The sequence below is a fragment of the Coenobita brevimanus genome, chromosome 15 (assembly GCF_032717465.1).
Source record: "Coenobita brevimanus isolate Jiangsu-jjx chromosome 15, ASM3271746v2, whole genome shotgun sequence".
Lineage (NCBI taxonomy): Eukaryota > Metazoa > Arthropoda > Malacostraca > Decapoda > Coenobitidae > Coenobita > Coenobita brevimanus.
The window spans coordinates 30,728,861-30,742,776 of record NC_136968.1 but is presented as its reverse complement, the minus strand read 5'-3'; the positions used below and the strand labels follow the sequence as shown (position 1 = coordinate 30,742,776).

Genomic DNA, 13,916 nt, shown 5'->3' with positions numbered 1-13,916 from the left:
ACTCGAGTCATGAGATGTAGGGTGAGACTAAGCAAATATTATCAATGTCTGGACGAGGGGTGAGAATTCCAACCCAAAATGGAGGTAAACTGGGTTGCATGTCTTGGACGGAGCAGCTCTAATCCCTGGGTGTTTTCAGTGTTGTGTGACAGAAGTTGCATGTACCATGTTTCAGTGTTCCAGACGGTGGGCATTAAGAGCGCGGCTGATCCAATTGCATGTAGGGAAGTGAACATAGCGTGGCAGTTTCTAGTGTCCTGGTACACCTGGGTGCACGTACTGTACACTTGTCCATATCAAGGTTACATGGCTACTTCCCAGGCGAGCGTTGGGACATCTCAGCTTGTGCAGCATATGCATGAAGATTGTGGATACAGCTCGGGAGTCCCATGTGGGCGCCTGAGTGAGCGTGGTGTCTGTCTGAATCGGTTATGGATAAGAGTGGACAGTTTCCCTGCGGCGAGGGATATTCTCAGGGGAATAGCCAGGATTTTGATATGGGGGAGGCTGAATTTTAGTTGTCATTATTCTTAAGATACAGTTGCTTGGAGAGTAATATAATAGTTTCTAGATTAATGGAAAATGTATCTAGTGTTAAATAACAAAGGAGGGCCCCTAGGAAACAATCATTGATAACTGAATTAATAAATGAAAGTAAATAAGCGACTAAATGATTATGTCTTCATTCAGCTTATTCTGTTAGGAAGGGTAGAGTGGGATACTCATAGACAAAACACAAACATGATTTGAAAAGCGATTCTCTTTACGCCCCTTAAAAGTGAAATTTTTTTTTTCCATAAATATATTCACAATGTTATGTAAGCGGGACCATCTTGAATTGGATGTAATTGAAAGGTAATGACTGTGTAATGTTTCAGAGTGAACGTCTTAGCCTACGAGCCCTACAGCCCCCCTGGAACCAACCCGCTGTTTGTGGCTTCGTGGACGCAGGATAGAGGACTGATCAAGAAATCGCGCATCCCATATTATCCCAATAAGTATTCCACGTAAGGATTTTTATATATATTTAATAAGTCCATGTGCTAGAAAAATCTGAGAGGTCAGTAGGAGAGTAACTGGAGGGAAGTGATGCTGGTGATGAATGCTGAAGGATGAAATATATATGGTTTGTGATGGATGCTGATGGTGCTGTGTGGCATCCAAACACTGAAGTAAATAAGTAAAAGGATCTTAATCAATTTAAGGATAAACACATCTCTGCAGTGGTTAACCTGTAGTGCTTACTGTGAGGGGAAATAGTCTCTTTACCCTCCAGTTTTATGTGTTTTTTTACTTGTGTCTCTAGTGGAAAGGTACGGAAAGAACGGCGACCATTTGTGCACTTTAACAAATACTTGGTGCTAGAGATGGACACCTTCATGTGGTGGCACCGATAAAATCGGGCGGCTCGACGGCCTGGGTATACATACGTAACTCATTTATTTTCTTGTCCACAAAAAGGAGAATGGTGGAATGAAGGAGAGAAGTTTTAGCCCGTAGTTCACTGGGTTGACCTATAAGATGAACCTGGAGCTACAACAATAACAGCAACACCAACTACTACTACTTCTACAACTACTATTAATTGTAGTAGTAGTAGTAGTTGTTGTAGTAGCAGTAGTAGTAGTAAATACTTAAAAGTTAGTTGCAGGAGACCATCAACCCTTCCTAAGTGATACTGTTCTGGGCGCCACTCCATTGACGTTGGTTGATCTCATTGGTGGCATCTCTAGCGGGTCTGGTGTTGTTTTCTTCAACATGCCTCAGAGTCCCGAGGTGGCCATGAATTTAGGCAGCTCCACTGTTGTTCCTCCAGGCGAGTCAGGGAAGGGAGCACCCAACATGGGGTTCCCCAACCATCGTCATCCTCAGAATCCTAGGGGTAAAGTGGAGCTAATGGCAATGTGGTTCAGGTTGCATTGCTGGCAGACACTGCTTCAAGTCTCGCAGATATGTCCTGGTTGCCAGTATGGTGACTATCTATTTGATCTGAGAGTTAGGTAGGGAATCAGGTCCTCGCATGTCTCGACTGTGGACTGACCATCTCGCTTCTTATCACGGCTACCACAGTTCTCCCAGTTAGTCGAAATTGTTGACAAGGCAAGTGTCCGTCTTGTTTTTTATTTTCCGTGACCCAGGGATGTGCAGGGAGTCAGCTCAGGGTAGGGCTGGAGGTCAAGGAAGGCCGACCATTGGTGTGGCACAGTAAATCACCTAGAAATGCAGATGTAGGAAGGCAGGTTGATGCAGATGTGAAGAGGTTGATTGATGGAGAGGAGAGGGGAGGAGAGGAGACAGGAACTGGCAAACTGGCTGTGGGGACTCCTACTGTTTGGCTTGGTAGCTGTGGTCAGGGAGTCTGGAGGTGGTGGTAAGGAGTGGGTGCTGGTATGGCGTTTCCTGGTCAGGTGGGTTGGTAGTTGTCTGGGATATGGGGGTTAGGGAGTAGCCATCATTCTGATCATTTTGAGATGCTGCTCATTAATTTATGCTTCCACGTGGTAAAGCACTACAAGCAAAATATAATTAGACCCATATTATTCTAGTAGTCAGTTCGGTCACTTCAGATGTTATTCATGTTTTTCACACCCCTTTCAACCCAGTCAGGTTGTCAGTTCTATTAAATCACTTCAGGCAGTGTTGCATTTAGGCCACTTCAGCCATGTTTAGATCTAGTCATAGCATTTCAGAACCATGCTTGTTAAATCATATCCAGTCAGTTTATTCTTAGTCCATCATGATCAGCTTAAGTTCATCATGGTTTAATTAGGTAAAGTAATTCAATTTAGTCCAAGTCATTTGGATTTAGTTAGATTCAGAGTCATCAAGGCTACTTCAAGTCCAAATATATTCAGAGCTGTTCCACACAGATTTAGGCTGATTAAGTCAGGCCAGTTCAAGACCATTCAGGCTTCTTCGAAGGAACACTGCCTTCCCATGGCGAAGAAGCCCGTACATCTCGGTGACCAGTATATCCGAGTTAGGTACAACCATACGCGGCAGAGTCACTACCAGGAATCAGATGAAAAGGGTTTCCCTTGCAGTATTTTCATGAGACAGTTCTTCGAGGAACTGGCTCAAACTTCCTAAAGCAGATCCAGTTAGGCATATTTAAATGAAATTAGGTATATTCAAGACCGTGCCATCTAATTTGTCCCAGTCAGATCAACAGAAGTTCACTGAAATGAGCTTAGGTCTACTGTAATTATCATTTTAAGCCCAGTAAACTGGGAAAAAGGAATAGAATGGCGATGATGAATGAAGTGCAGTTAGATTGCTTTATGTCCATTTGGGGTCTTTGGCGTCCTTATAGTGAATTTTAGATTAATTCATGTCCATTCAGGTCACCTCACATTCATTCCATTCACTCTAGATCATTCCAGTCCTGTTCAGAACTATGCAGAGTAATGTAGGCACATATCACTCTGTTTAGGCAATTCCAAACCATTTCAAATCACCTTTGATCCATGAAGTGATTTCATGTCAGTATAGTTAATTTATTATTATACCCACTGTCGTGAGACCTGGGCAATAAAGGAAGAGGATATTCGCAGGCTCAAACGTACAGAAACGGCATTGATTAGGTGGATGTGCAGTGCATCCCTGAGTGCGAGGCCTGGGGGGACTAGATTTATGATGTAAGAGTTGAGAGGTAGGATGGGACTGGAGTGTATTGGTGTTGTGATGAGGAGAGGTAGACTGATCATGTGGAGAGGAAGCAGGATGATAATTGGGTGCAGAAAGTGAGAAGTGTTAATGCTAGGGGTTGGGTACCGAGAGGCAGACCGAAAAAGACCTGGGACGAGATCATTGAGTGTGACATCAAGGATAAGGGACTAAATAGGGAAGCTGCCAGAGATCGAGCAGCATGGAGTCCCGCCATTAGCTGCCCAAGGCTGATGCATACAAGCATGCTGGAGCCTTCAAAAACGAAAAAGAAAAAGAAAACGAACTGTAGCTTATGCCAAAAAATCAGCTCTATCTCTGCCGCGATTTTTGGTATTTTACAGTTCAGGTCTTCCAGATTCCTTTAGTTCCCTGCAGGTCCACCAGAATTATTCAGGTCAACAGAAATCACACTAGGCCAGGGAAATGAAAGTGTGTGCCAAAAACTTACCCATCAGTCTTAAGGTTTTCGAGGTTTTCAGAAAAGTCCATGCATGTCTTCCAGGTGTGAGTGTGGTGGGTGGAGTGGAGTGGGTGGGATGGGCAGGGCTTCTGAGTGTAATGGTTTTGAGACAGGTCTATCCAGGTCTTGAACGTCTGAGACGGGTGGGTGGGAGGAGCAGGTGGGATGGGCTGGGACGGTGTGGGAACAAGGTGAGGGTAGTGAGCTCAGAGAGAAGAGAATACATTATCGAGGGAGTAACCATAAAGCTTTCATTAAGTGGGCAGAAGGAAAGCTAACAGGACAAAAAGACAGGAAGGAATATACAACTAGTCAGTTGAAAGGAAATGGATGTTGTATGTGCTATGATAAGTTCGTGAAGATATGCTGAATAAAATTTTTGTCTCAAACCCACCAGCCAGTCACTTAAATTTCATTCATGCCACTTTCTGATGACTATATTCACTTCCGGAGAGACATTTCGAAATGGGGGGATCAGATATAACCTCATTAGCTCCTCGCCTGCTAGACGTCCTTCTTCAGTTGAATTAAATGGTGTTATGAACATATATATATATATATATATATATATATATATATATATATATATATTCATGCGAGGAAGAAGGAACCAAAGGCTAGGAGCCCGCATAACAATTCCTTCCAAGAAGAAAACAAAAACAATACAAAAGAGAGTCAAATTCAAGATCCGTTCGTTTCGAGATGCCTTGACACACTGCATTTGAAAGACTGGAGGTCATAGGATGTAGGAAATACAGACAGAGGGAGACAGTTCCAGAGTTGATCTGCTGCATAAATGAAGGACTGAGAGTAATGGCTGACTCTTGCATTTGAGAGTTGGACAGAAAAGGGATGAGAGTTTGTTCCTAAGATAGACGGGTGCTATGCGCCCGTTGTATAGGAGGGATGCAAGCAGACAGTTCAGAGGAGCAGTGATCATGGAAGTAACGATAGAGATTAGATAAAAATGCAACAGTCCGGCGAAGTGACAGAGGTTGAAGGGAGCCAGTAAGAGGAGGAGAGTTAATGAGATGAAAAGCCTTTGACTCCACCCTACTGAGAAGAGCTGTATGAGGGGAGCCTCCTCACACATGAGATTTGTACTCTACACAGGGGCGATTAAAACTAGTGTATAAAGTCAAGAACTGTGCAGGGGTAAAGAAGGTACGGAGTCGGCTTAGCACACCTAATCTCTTGGAAGTAGATTTTACAAGAGATGTAATATGATCTTTCCAAGATAAATCCCGAGTGAATGAAACCCCAAGCATGTTCAAGGATGATGCAGGATTGAGCTGGATATTATTAAACATTAGAGGGTACTCCTGTGGAAGATTTTGCTGGGTTGATAGGTGTAAGAACTGAGTCTTTGATGTATTAAAAACAAGATTATTTTTACCCCCGTCAGAGATACGAGCCAAGTCAGACATTAGGTGTGCCATAGCCTCATCTCTTGTTTGTTGAAGTAACTGCTGAGATGGACGTTGTGGGAACCGAATGGAAAGGTGGAGGGTGGAGTCATCAGCGTACGAGTGGTTAGGGTTAGATGTACAGCTTCGAAGATTACTGATGAACAAAAGGAAGAGAGTTGGTGATAGGACAGAGCCCTGAGGGACACCACTGTTGATAGATCTAGGAGAAGAACGATGGCCGTCCACAACAGCGGCTATAGAACGACCAGAAAGGAAGCAATAGATGAAGGCACAGAGAGAAGGGCAGAAACCGTAGGAGAGCAGTTTGGAAATTAAAGATTTATGCCAGACTCAATCGGAAGCCTTTGAGATGTCAAGTGCAATGGCAAAGCTTTCTCCAGAGTCCCGAAAGGAAGATGACCGGGAGACTGAAAGGTAGGTGAGAAGATCGCCAGTGGAGCGTCCCTGACGGAATCCTTACTGACGATCAGAAAGATGGTTGTGACAGGAAAGATGCTTTAAAATTTTTCTGTTAAGAATAGACTCGGAATGCTGAGGAATATGCTGAAGAACATATAATCGAACTAAGTGGATTTCATGAACAACAGCATCATGACCAGAACGTTCTTAAAAATAGTACGTAATATTTTAAATGATTCATTTTCTGGCTGTTTGCTAGATGTATAAGAACTGCAGGTACAGTCGTGGCCATAAATAATCACCTATCCTCCTGTACCCCGTGCCTCAGGCTGGCTTCTTTATGCGCAGCAATGCACAGTCTACTAAGAGGGGCTGAGAGAGAGGGACCAGAAGAGAAGGGAAGGTGGGTGGGGGGACGAGCGATGGTGCTGGGGTGGAGTGAGGGAGGGGAGGGTGGATAGGTAGGGGAGGGAATATGAAATGCGAAGTTTTGGCCACACTATTTGTCTTTTCTTTCATTCAGGGCATCATATAAAGGAGTTACTATTCGGTAGATAAAGCTGCCTTGCAACTTGTATAGCGGCGTCAGGTAACAAGCTTTAGATAGGTGGTGATATCAAGGGCTGGCTCGTGAGAGAAATATACTGATGTAACAGATCAAATAATAGTGCGGAGCCATCGAGATCGTGTGGACCCTGATTGTCAACGCCTGGAAGTCAGAGAACAAAAGGACACGTGCCCGCCTCCTCCACCGCACCAGGGACGAGTTGGAGCTGTTCAGATGAAACCAGCAAACCATCAACAACATTGTTTCCCCGGTGCCGCGAAGCCTGCGTGAGGTATTTAGGGCTTTCCTGGTTGCATTGGCTTGACCAATGTTGGTGAACATTGACACAAATATATTTTGGGACTTTGGGTGGGATTTTGTTTCTTTTTCCCTCATACAGATTTTGAAAGATACCGTTTTCATATCCACCCATGAGCACAGACATCAAAAGTATTTGCCTTTCATGCACAATTATTTTAAACAGCCTTATCATATACAGATGTCATTAAATAATTATTGAATTGACATGATGGTGATTGTATAGAGGGAGTGTATACCGAAAGGATGATCATACTTACTGTGGACACAGCCATGTCAAAGGTTGCATGTAATATTTAGTTCCAAAAATTAATTACATGTAAGGGTAGAGGACGTCTCTTACACAAACATCACGGTAGTCAAAGCCATCCACATTCCATTATGCGTGTGAAGTCAAAATACACGGATAAACTTAAATATCTCGCTCCGCACTAATGTTTGATCTGTCACGTCAGTATATTTCTTTCACGAGCCAGTCCCTGACATTACCACCTATCTAATGCTTGTTATGTGACGCCGCTATACAAGGTGCAATGGAGCTTTATCTACCGAATATTAACTCCTTTATATCATGCCCTGAATGAAAGAAAAAAGGCAAATAATGTGGCCGCAATTTCGCATTTCATTCTCCCTCCCTTACCTACCCTCCCCCCATACCCTCACTCCACCCCAGCACCATCGCTCGTCCCCGCACCCACCTTACCTTCTCTCTCTGGCCCCTCCCTCTCAGCCCCTCTTAAACCAGTGTGACTTGCCGCGCATAAAGGAGCCAATCTGAGGCACGGGGTACAGGAGGATAGGTGATTATTTATGGCCACGACTGTACATGTGTGTGTGTGTGTGTGTGTGTGTGTGTGTGTGTGTGTGTGTGTGTGTGTGTGTGTGTGTGTGTGTGTGTGTGTGTGTGTGTAGGGGGGGAGAGGTATGGTTCTACTTCACAGCCATTATGGAGTGCAGTTTTGTTAGGGTCATTTGGCCTGTACGGCAGAGCCTTGATTATGAAAGGCTTCAGTTATGTATGGATGGATATGGTGCCTATTTCACTGGACATACCACTGATAGCTGTTTCATTTTCATACTTTTCACCCCTACCTGCCCAGGAAGAGCTCGACGACTGGTTTTGTTTTCACTCCGTTTGTCCTTCTTTGTCCGTTAACAACTTTACGCGAAAACTACTGGTGCGACTTTGACCAAAATTACAGGGATGATGGGCTATGAGCTTCTGATCACTTGATTAATTTTGGGCCAAATTGGGCCAAGGTCCAGGCTGTAGGCCCCCCCCCCCAAAAAAAAAAAAAAATCGCCAAAACTGCTTTCAAATTCGTCGTATCAACATGAAACCAAAACCTAAATGTGCATCTTTCAAATCTGCATCCTATTACATGCCTCATTACATCAGGGGTGTCACCCCCTAGTTAGCGGTAGGGAGGTCTGTGTCAGGTGGGTCGGGCCTAAAATTCCAAATGGGAAAAAAATCGTCAATTTTCAATCGATTTACTCCAATTGTGATATGTGACATCTTTGACCTGATGTCCTGTTGTGTTTATACGTCAGCACTAAAATGACTGCGGGGGACGGGTTTGCTGAGCCTTGACGCCGCTTCTTGTTGTTTCCTTGTTTTCTGGATTCTACTTTACCTCATCCCCAAAGTGGAAAAATAAAGTCATGAGGATAATGAAGATGATGATTTGTTTTGCGGCACAATGGGGCGTGGTGTAATATTTAACTAAGTGTGCTTTGTGGTGAATGTGTATACAAGATCAGCTCTGTGAGACTGAGAGCGGTCATAAGGTATAGGGAAGTAAGCAAGAAAGTAAAAAAAAAGAAAAAAAAGTCCGTACACGACAGTATATATTGTGATCCTCACTCAGACATATGAAAGTGAAGCTTGGACTTTATTGGAAGGACAGAAGTCAAGGGTGAGAGCTGTGAATAAAACTTATGTGAGAAGAGAGTGTGGAGTTATATGGAGTGACAGACAAATGAGGAAGTGAAGGAGTACTCTGGTGTTGATGAGGATATGCTGGAAAGCAATAAGTGAATTGCCATGCGATGGTTTGATCGTATGTAGACAGAATGGAGAAGATATTGACCAGGAATGGAATGTGACTGTAAATGGTGAGAGGACACCGAAGATGAGTTGGAGGGATGGTGTGGAGAGAAATATGAATGAGGATGTGTGTTGGAGAGGTGGGGCCTGATGGCAGAGGACAGAATGATATGGTGATGATTTATTTGTGGCCACCCCTTCCGGGATTAAGGCATCTGGCTATGGACAGATAGACAGACAGAATGATGGATAGATAGATGGATAGATAAATAGACAGAGAAATAGATAGACAGGGAGATAAAAACCATGGCAGTGGTGTCATATTTAATCAACTGTGTTTCGTGTTTCGTGTCAGACTAGCACAGCGACCAAGAATTGTTGTATCGCGAGTGATCCACTCGGCCGAGACGAAAGCGACCGTGGATGACCCAGACCACCCCGGGGAGAAGAAGATTGTCGGCTTCAATGCAGAGAACCAGCTGATTGAAACCATCGCTAAGGCCATGAATTTTACGTAAGGAAAAAAAATCATGCCAACCCCTGCAACCTGACGAACTTTTTCTTTCATTCTTGATACTCTCGGAAGTTTTTATACACTATAGACATTTCGAACTGGAGGGTTGAGATTTAGCCTTCATGGACCCTTCAAAGACGGAATATATTCTATTTATTCTTGATGTGTCCAGACGGTTTCTTTATCACTTTAAGATCATGTTCCTTTGCAGTTTTAATAATAACGTCCTTTCTATCATTTCAGGTTCAGTATATTCTCTGTTTTAATAATACGGCCTTTATTACTGTATTACTTCAGCATCAAGTATATTTTCTGCTTTAATAACACGGTCCTTACTATCACTTCAGGATCAGGTTGGCTCAGTTTTAACTCCTCGGCTGCAACACTGTATATTTTTGTCAATTGCTGGTGTGGCATTTCTGGGAAATGCCACACCTACCCCTTCCCCTCTGTGGCAGTATTGGTGGTGATGGTGGTGGTGGTGGAGTCGAGGATGTGGAGGGGCCAGGCTGTGGGATCGAGGACACAGGAGGTGGTGATGAGGACGTTGGATGTGGTGGTGATGGTGTCCCAGATCATAGTAAGGCCGGAGATGGTGAGGGTGATGATGACCACTTGGTGAGTGGGTTCAGCAAGAAGTGCAATGATGGATGGAAGAGGTGGTGGAGAAGGCTTATTCGCCCTCCTTTCCTTCCCTCCTCCTTTCTTCCTCCAACTCTTCATCATTATCCTCCCTTTTAATTCCTTTTTCACTAGGCACATGATACTCTGGCTCAGAATCACTGGCAGCTACAGGGCGCCTTTCTGGTACATGGATGCGCTTCCTGCATGGTTGGGTGGGAAGGGAGATGGGAGGGAATGGGAGATCAGGAGCGATGTTGTTACTCCATCATGTACAGCAGATGACTGGTGGGTTGAGCCATGTGGGCTGGCCTGGGTATGCCCAGATTGGCCACTTATTAAACACAGACAGGAATTTGGCGACAAAATAGAGCATACAAAGTACAAAGAATCACGTATACCTTCACGGAGGTCCATCGCAGCCGTCATCATATGCTTTCCACAAAGGGTAATGCAGCCGAGGGGTTAATAACACGATCTTTACTATTGCGTGAGTCAAATTTGCTCTCACTTTTAAAAATTAGAACATTACTATCACTTAAGGGCCAAATTTGCTAGCACTACTATCACTTTGGGATCAAGTTTGCTCTCAGAGTTTTTACAGTTGTTACTGTCACCTCAGGATCAAATACAAGCAGCCTGATGATGACGAGTGGGGAATGCTACGCAGTGACGGGTCCTGGAGCGGCATGATTGGCATGGTGTACAGAAGGGTAACTTACTTATCTACTGCCAGTGTTTGTGGTCCATTAACTCTCTCATGCTCATAGACTCACTTTTAGTCAACTATATTATTCCGGCATCAGGTGAAATAGAATATTAGAAGCGGTTCCGACCATAAGAAAAATGGTAGAGACCAGAGTTGGATAAAATACTTTTTTTAGGGGTCAAATACAAATACAAATACCGCACTTTTGAAGTTATGATACAAATATACAAATGCAAATACTTTTATTCCCAAACTCAAAAATACAATTATAAATACAAATACCTACATATCAGAAGTACATTTTATCATCACTAATGCACGGAAAATTTCACAAATTGCCTGTAACAATACATAAAACAGTATGAAGAAATACAAATACAATACAAAATACTTTTTTTTGGGTGCCAAAATACAATTACATATACAAATACTTTGAAAATGTATTTAAATACACCTCAAATACAAATACAGTTGTATTTGATCCACCCCTGGTAGAGACAATAATTAACTCTCAGGTCCCTATGACTCACTCTCGACTGGCATTAGCTGTAATAGGATGTTAAAGCTCTCCCAACCACGAGAGGGCTAATGTTCACATATTATTATGAGGCTTCCTATGGCTTACCTTTTGCTGAATAAAACCGTCTGAAATATAACACTAAATTGTCGTAAGCATGAAAAGTTTAGTCTATGGATGCATCAGATCATACCACATTATCATTTTGGTGCAGGCACCCTCGAGACAAAATATGCCAATACGGTGTTGCATTTGTATTTAAGCAAACTTTTGCCTCAGGTTTGGATATGTCAGCGTGACATTACCCTACCATTCCTGTAAAGTACCTCATTGATTTACTTCAGATTTTGATACCACTTTTGTCCCACCAATCTCTGGGTGGTAACCATAAATCAAGGCTGCCAAGTGTTACTACTCTTCATGCGAGTACTTCCTCATGTTCACCAACTTCATCTACGCAGTGCCACCTTAACTTCTCTGCCATTATTTCACTGAACTTCGTCATGTTATGTTTTACTCGCAACTTATCTGCTCGAAACTTTTCCCCATTTCCCTGATCATTATTTTTTCCTCTGCCACCTTTACGCCATTGTGATCTTTAGTAAACTGCAGAATGGTGTGATAAACCACTTTAGTTGTTCTTGGCTCTGACACCTCTCCCTTCAATTCCCCACTCTTACACAGTCATTGCCTTCTGATTCACCACTTAGCCTTGCGCTCCTCTGTTTACCTTCCATATGTTTGTATATATTAGTAAGGACATGTAAAATATAACATTCCTTGATTACAGCTAGTCTGAGATATGAAGAGAACAACAGTCCCGCAAACAAGAAATAAATACAATGAAACAGACCAGCACCATCGATTTATAAGATTCTTGCGACTGTGAATTCAAGAGCGGTATGGTACTTGGCACCTATGAAAAATAATTCTAATGCCCCTCAGACACCATAGGCGATGATGTGCAAAAATCAGTACAGGAAGGGTACAGGATCAGTTGGTTGAACACTCAGTCGGCATAGCATACTTGAAAATAAGGTAACGTTCAACGAATCTTCCAATGGTTGAATGGTCTGTTGGGTAGAAGTTACCTCTCACAAGGCAGACCCGAGTTCAAGTTTCATTGAGAACACAGTATAAACACGAGTGAAATTCTGGCATTCGAATCCGCCAGTTAAATACCTGTGTATGTGTTGTTTATAATTTATATTTGCCCTTAAACAGAAAGGCTTTCCAATATATTATAGCAATATTCATTCCTGTGCATATTTCAGCTGCAAGTCTTCTTCACATTTGCTTTCTTTTCAGGAGGCGGACATTGGTCTTGGGCTGTTCACAATGACGCCTGAGAGGTACGATGTGGTGGACTTCACAGACCCCGCATCCTTCAGTTATGCCCGCATACTGGCAGTTCGGGGCAGCCTGGAAGGGGACCAGTGGGGCTTCCTGCTGCCTCTGACACTGGAGGTGTGGCTGGGCATTCTGGTGTCACTCGGGGTGTACGTATTGATCATGCTGGTACCCGCCAGTCTTCCTGTCTACACACTCAGCTCCAAAAGGCTGTTCAGTAGTGCACACAACTGTATCAGAGTGCTGCTGCAGCAAGGTCAGACTGATGCCTAACCATTTACTTTATGTTGGGATAGGTGATGTTACTATGGAGTTATGAATAAATGTGCCAGATGTGAAGTTATTAAGAAGACATGTACACTGGTTCCAGACTTGATCGAGAGGTCAGGGTGGTGGTGGTGGGAGCGTGTAGTGCTGGGGGTGTGGATGATGATGATGTTGGTGGTGACACGCAGCTACGCCAGCAACCTAATGTCCCTTCTGGCCGTCAGATACGTCTCAGAGCCTCTACAGTCACTCGAGGACCTTGTCAACAACCCTGTCAAGGTCTTCTTAGTGAAAGGCACAGCTGAGGAACAGGCATTTATGGTAATAATCAGAGCAGAAGACAGTTCTATTTCCAGCTGCCAGTTCAACTAGTCAAATAATTTCTTTAACAGGCACCTTCCTGGAAGCTTCTAAAACTGATGGTAACCGGTTCCCTCCTCTTCTCGGTTCCTGCTGGTAAATACCTGAGTGAGAGTAGCACTGATGCTGTGGAAATACTAGGTTGAGATCATGCCTCAGAGCCTTGTTTTTGCATAGAACAATTATTACAAATGTTCTGTAGACCTCTCGCCTGCTTTGTGAACAGGAACCTCATTATCTGAGCTACTCTTTCACATTCCATATTATATAGTCATATGTTAATGCACCATGAGCCTTCCCAGCAACCCTATTTACCGGTTTATTTGTCAGTTGTGTGAACATGATTTTTTTTTTTTTACATTAAAACAGTGATCTACAATATGCAGTTCTTAATTTTTATACGCATAATCAGTTAATGTCATTTTGTGCAACAGGTTGGAATATTATCAGCAATACCTTAGGCTACTCCTTTCAGCTCTGCATGTACAGTATAACTGCTTATTTATTGAAAATAATTTATTCTTTTTTTTTTTTCATACTTGATTCGCATTCCATAATATATGAACAAAAATTAACCAGTGGCATTACCATCATATGTTATATTATGCATTAACTAATATATACACCGTAGACCCTCATTGTATGGAACCTCATTAACCTGAACTTTGCTATACTGACCATTATTGGCCTACTGAATAACCTTCC

At 43.1% G+C, this 13,916-nt stretch overlaps 1 protein-coding gene across 1 annotated transcript in view; it reads left to right on the top strand.

The window, feature by feature from the left end:
- The window catches only part of LOC145390722 (uncharacterized), a 54,161-nt gene extending 41,304 nt beyond the window's left edge, over positions 1-12,857 (top strand). The window contains exons 8-11 of the mRNA XM_080265516.1: positions 879-1,007; positions 9,229-9,387; positions 10,631-10,721; positions 12,543-12,857. Coding sequence (XP_080121642.1) covers positions 879-1,007; positions 9,229-9,387; positions 10,631-10,721; positions 12,543-12,857 — 694 coding nt within the window. The remainder of the gene's footprint in view (positions 1-878; positions 1,008-9,228; positions 9,388-10,630; positions 10,722-12,542) is intronic.
- Positions 12,858-13,916: the final 1,059 nt, after the last annotated feature.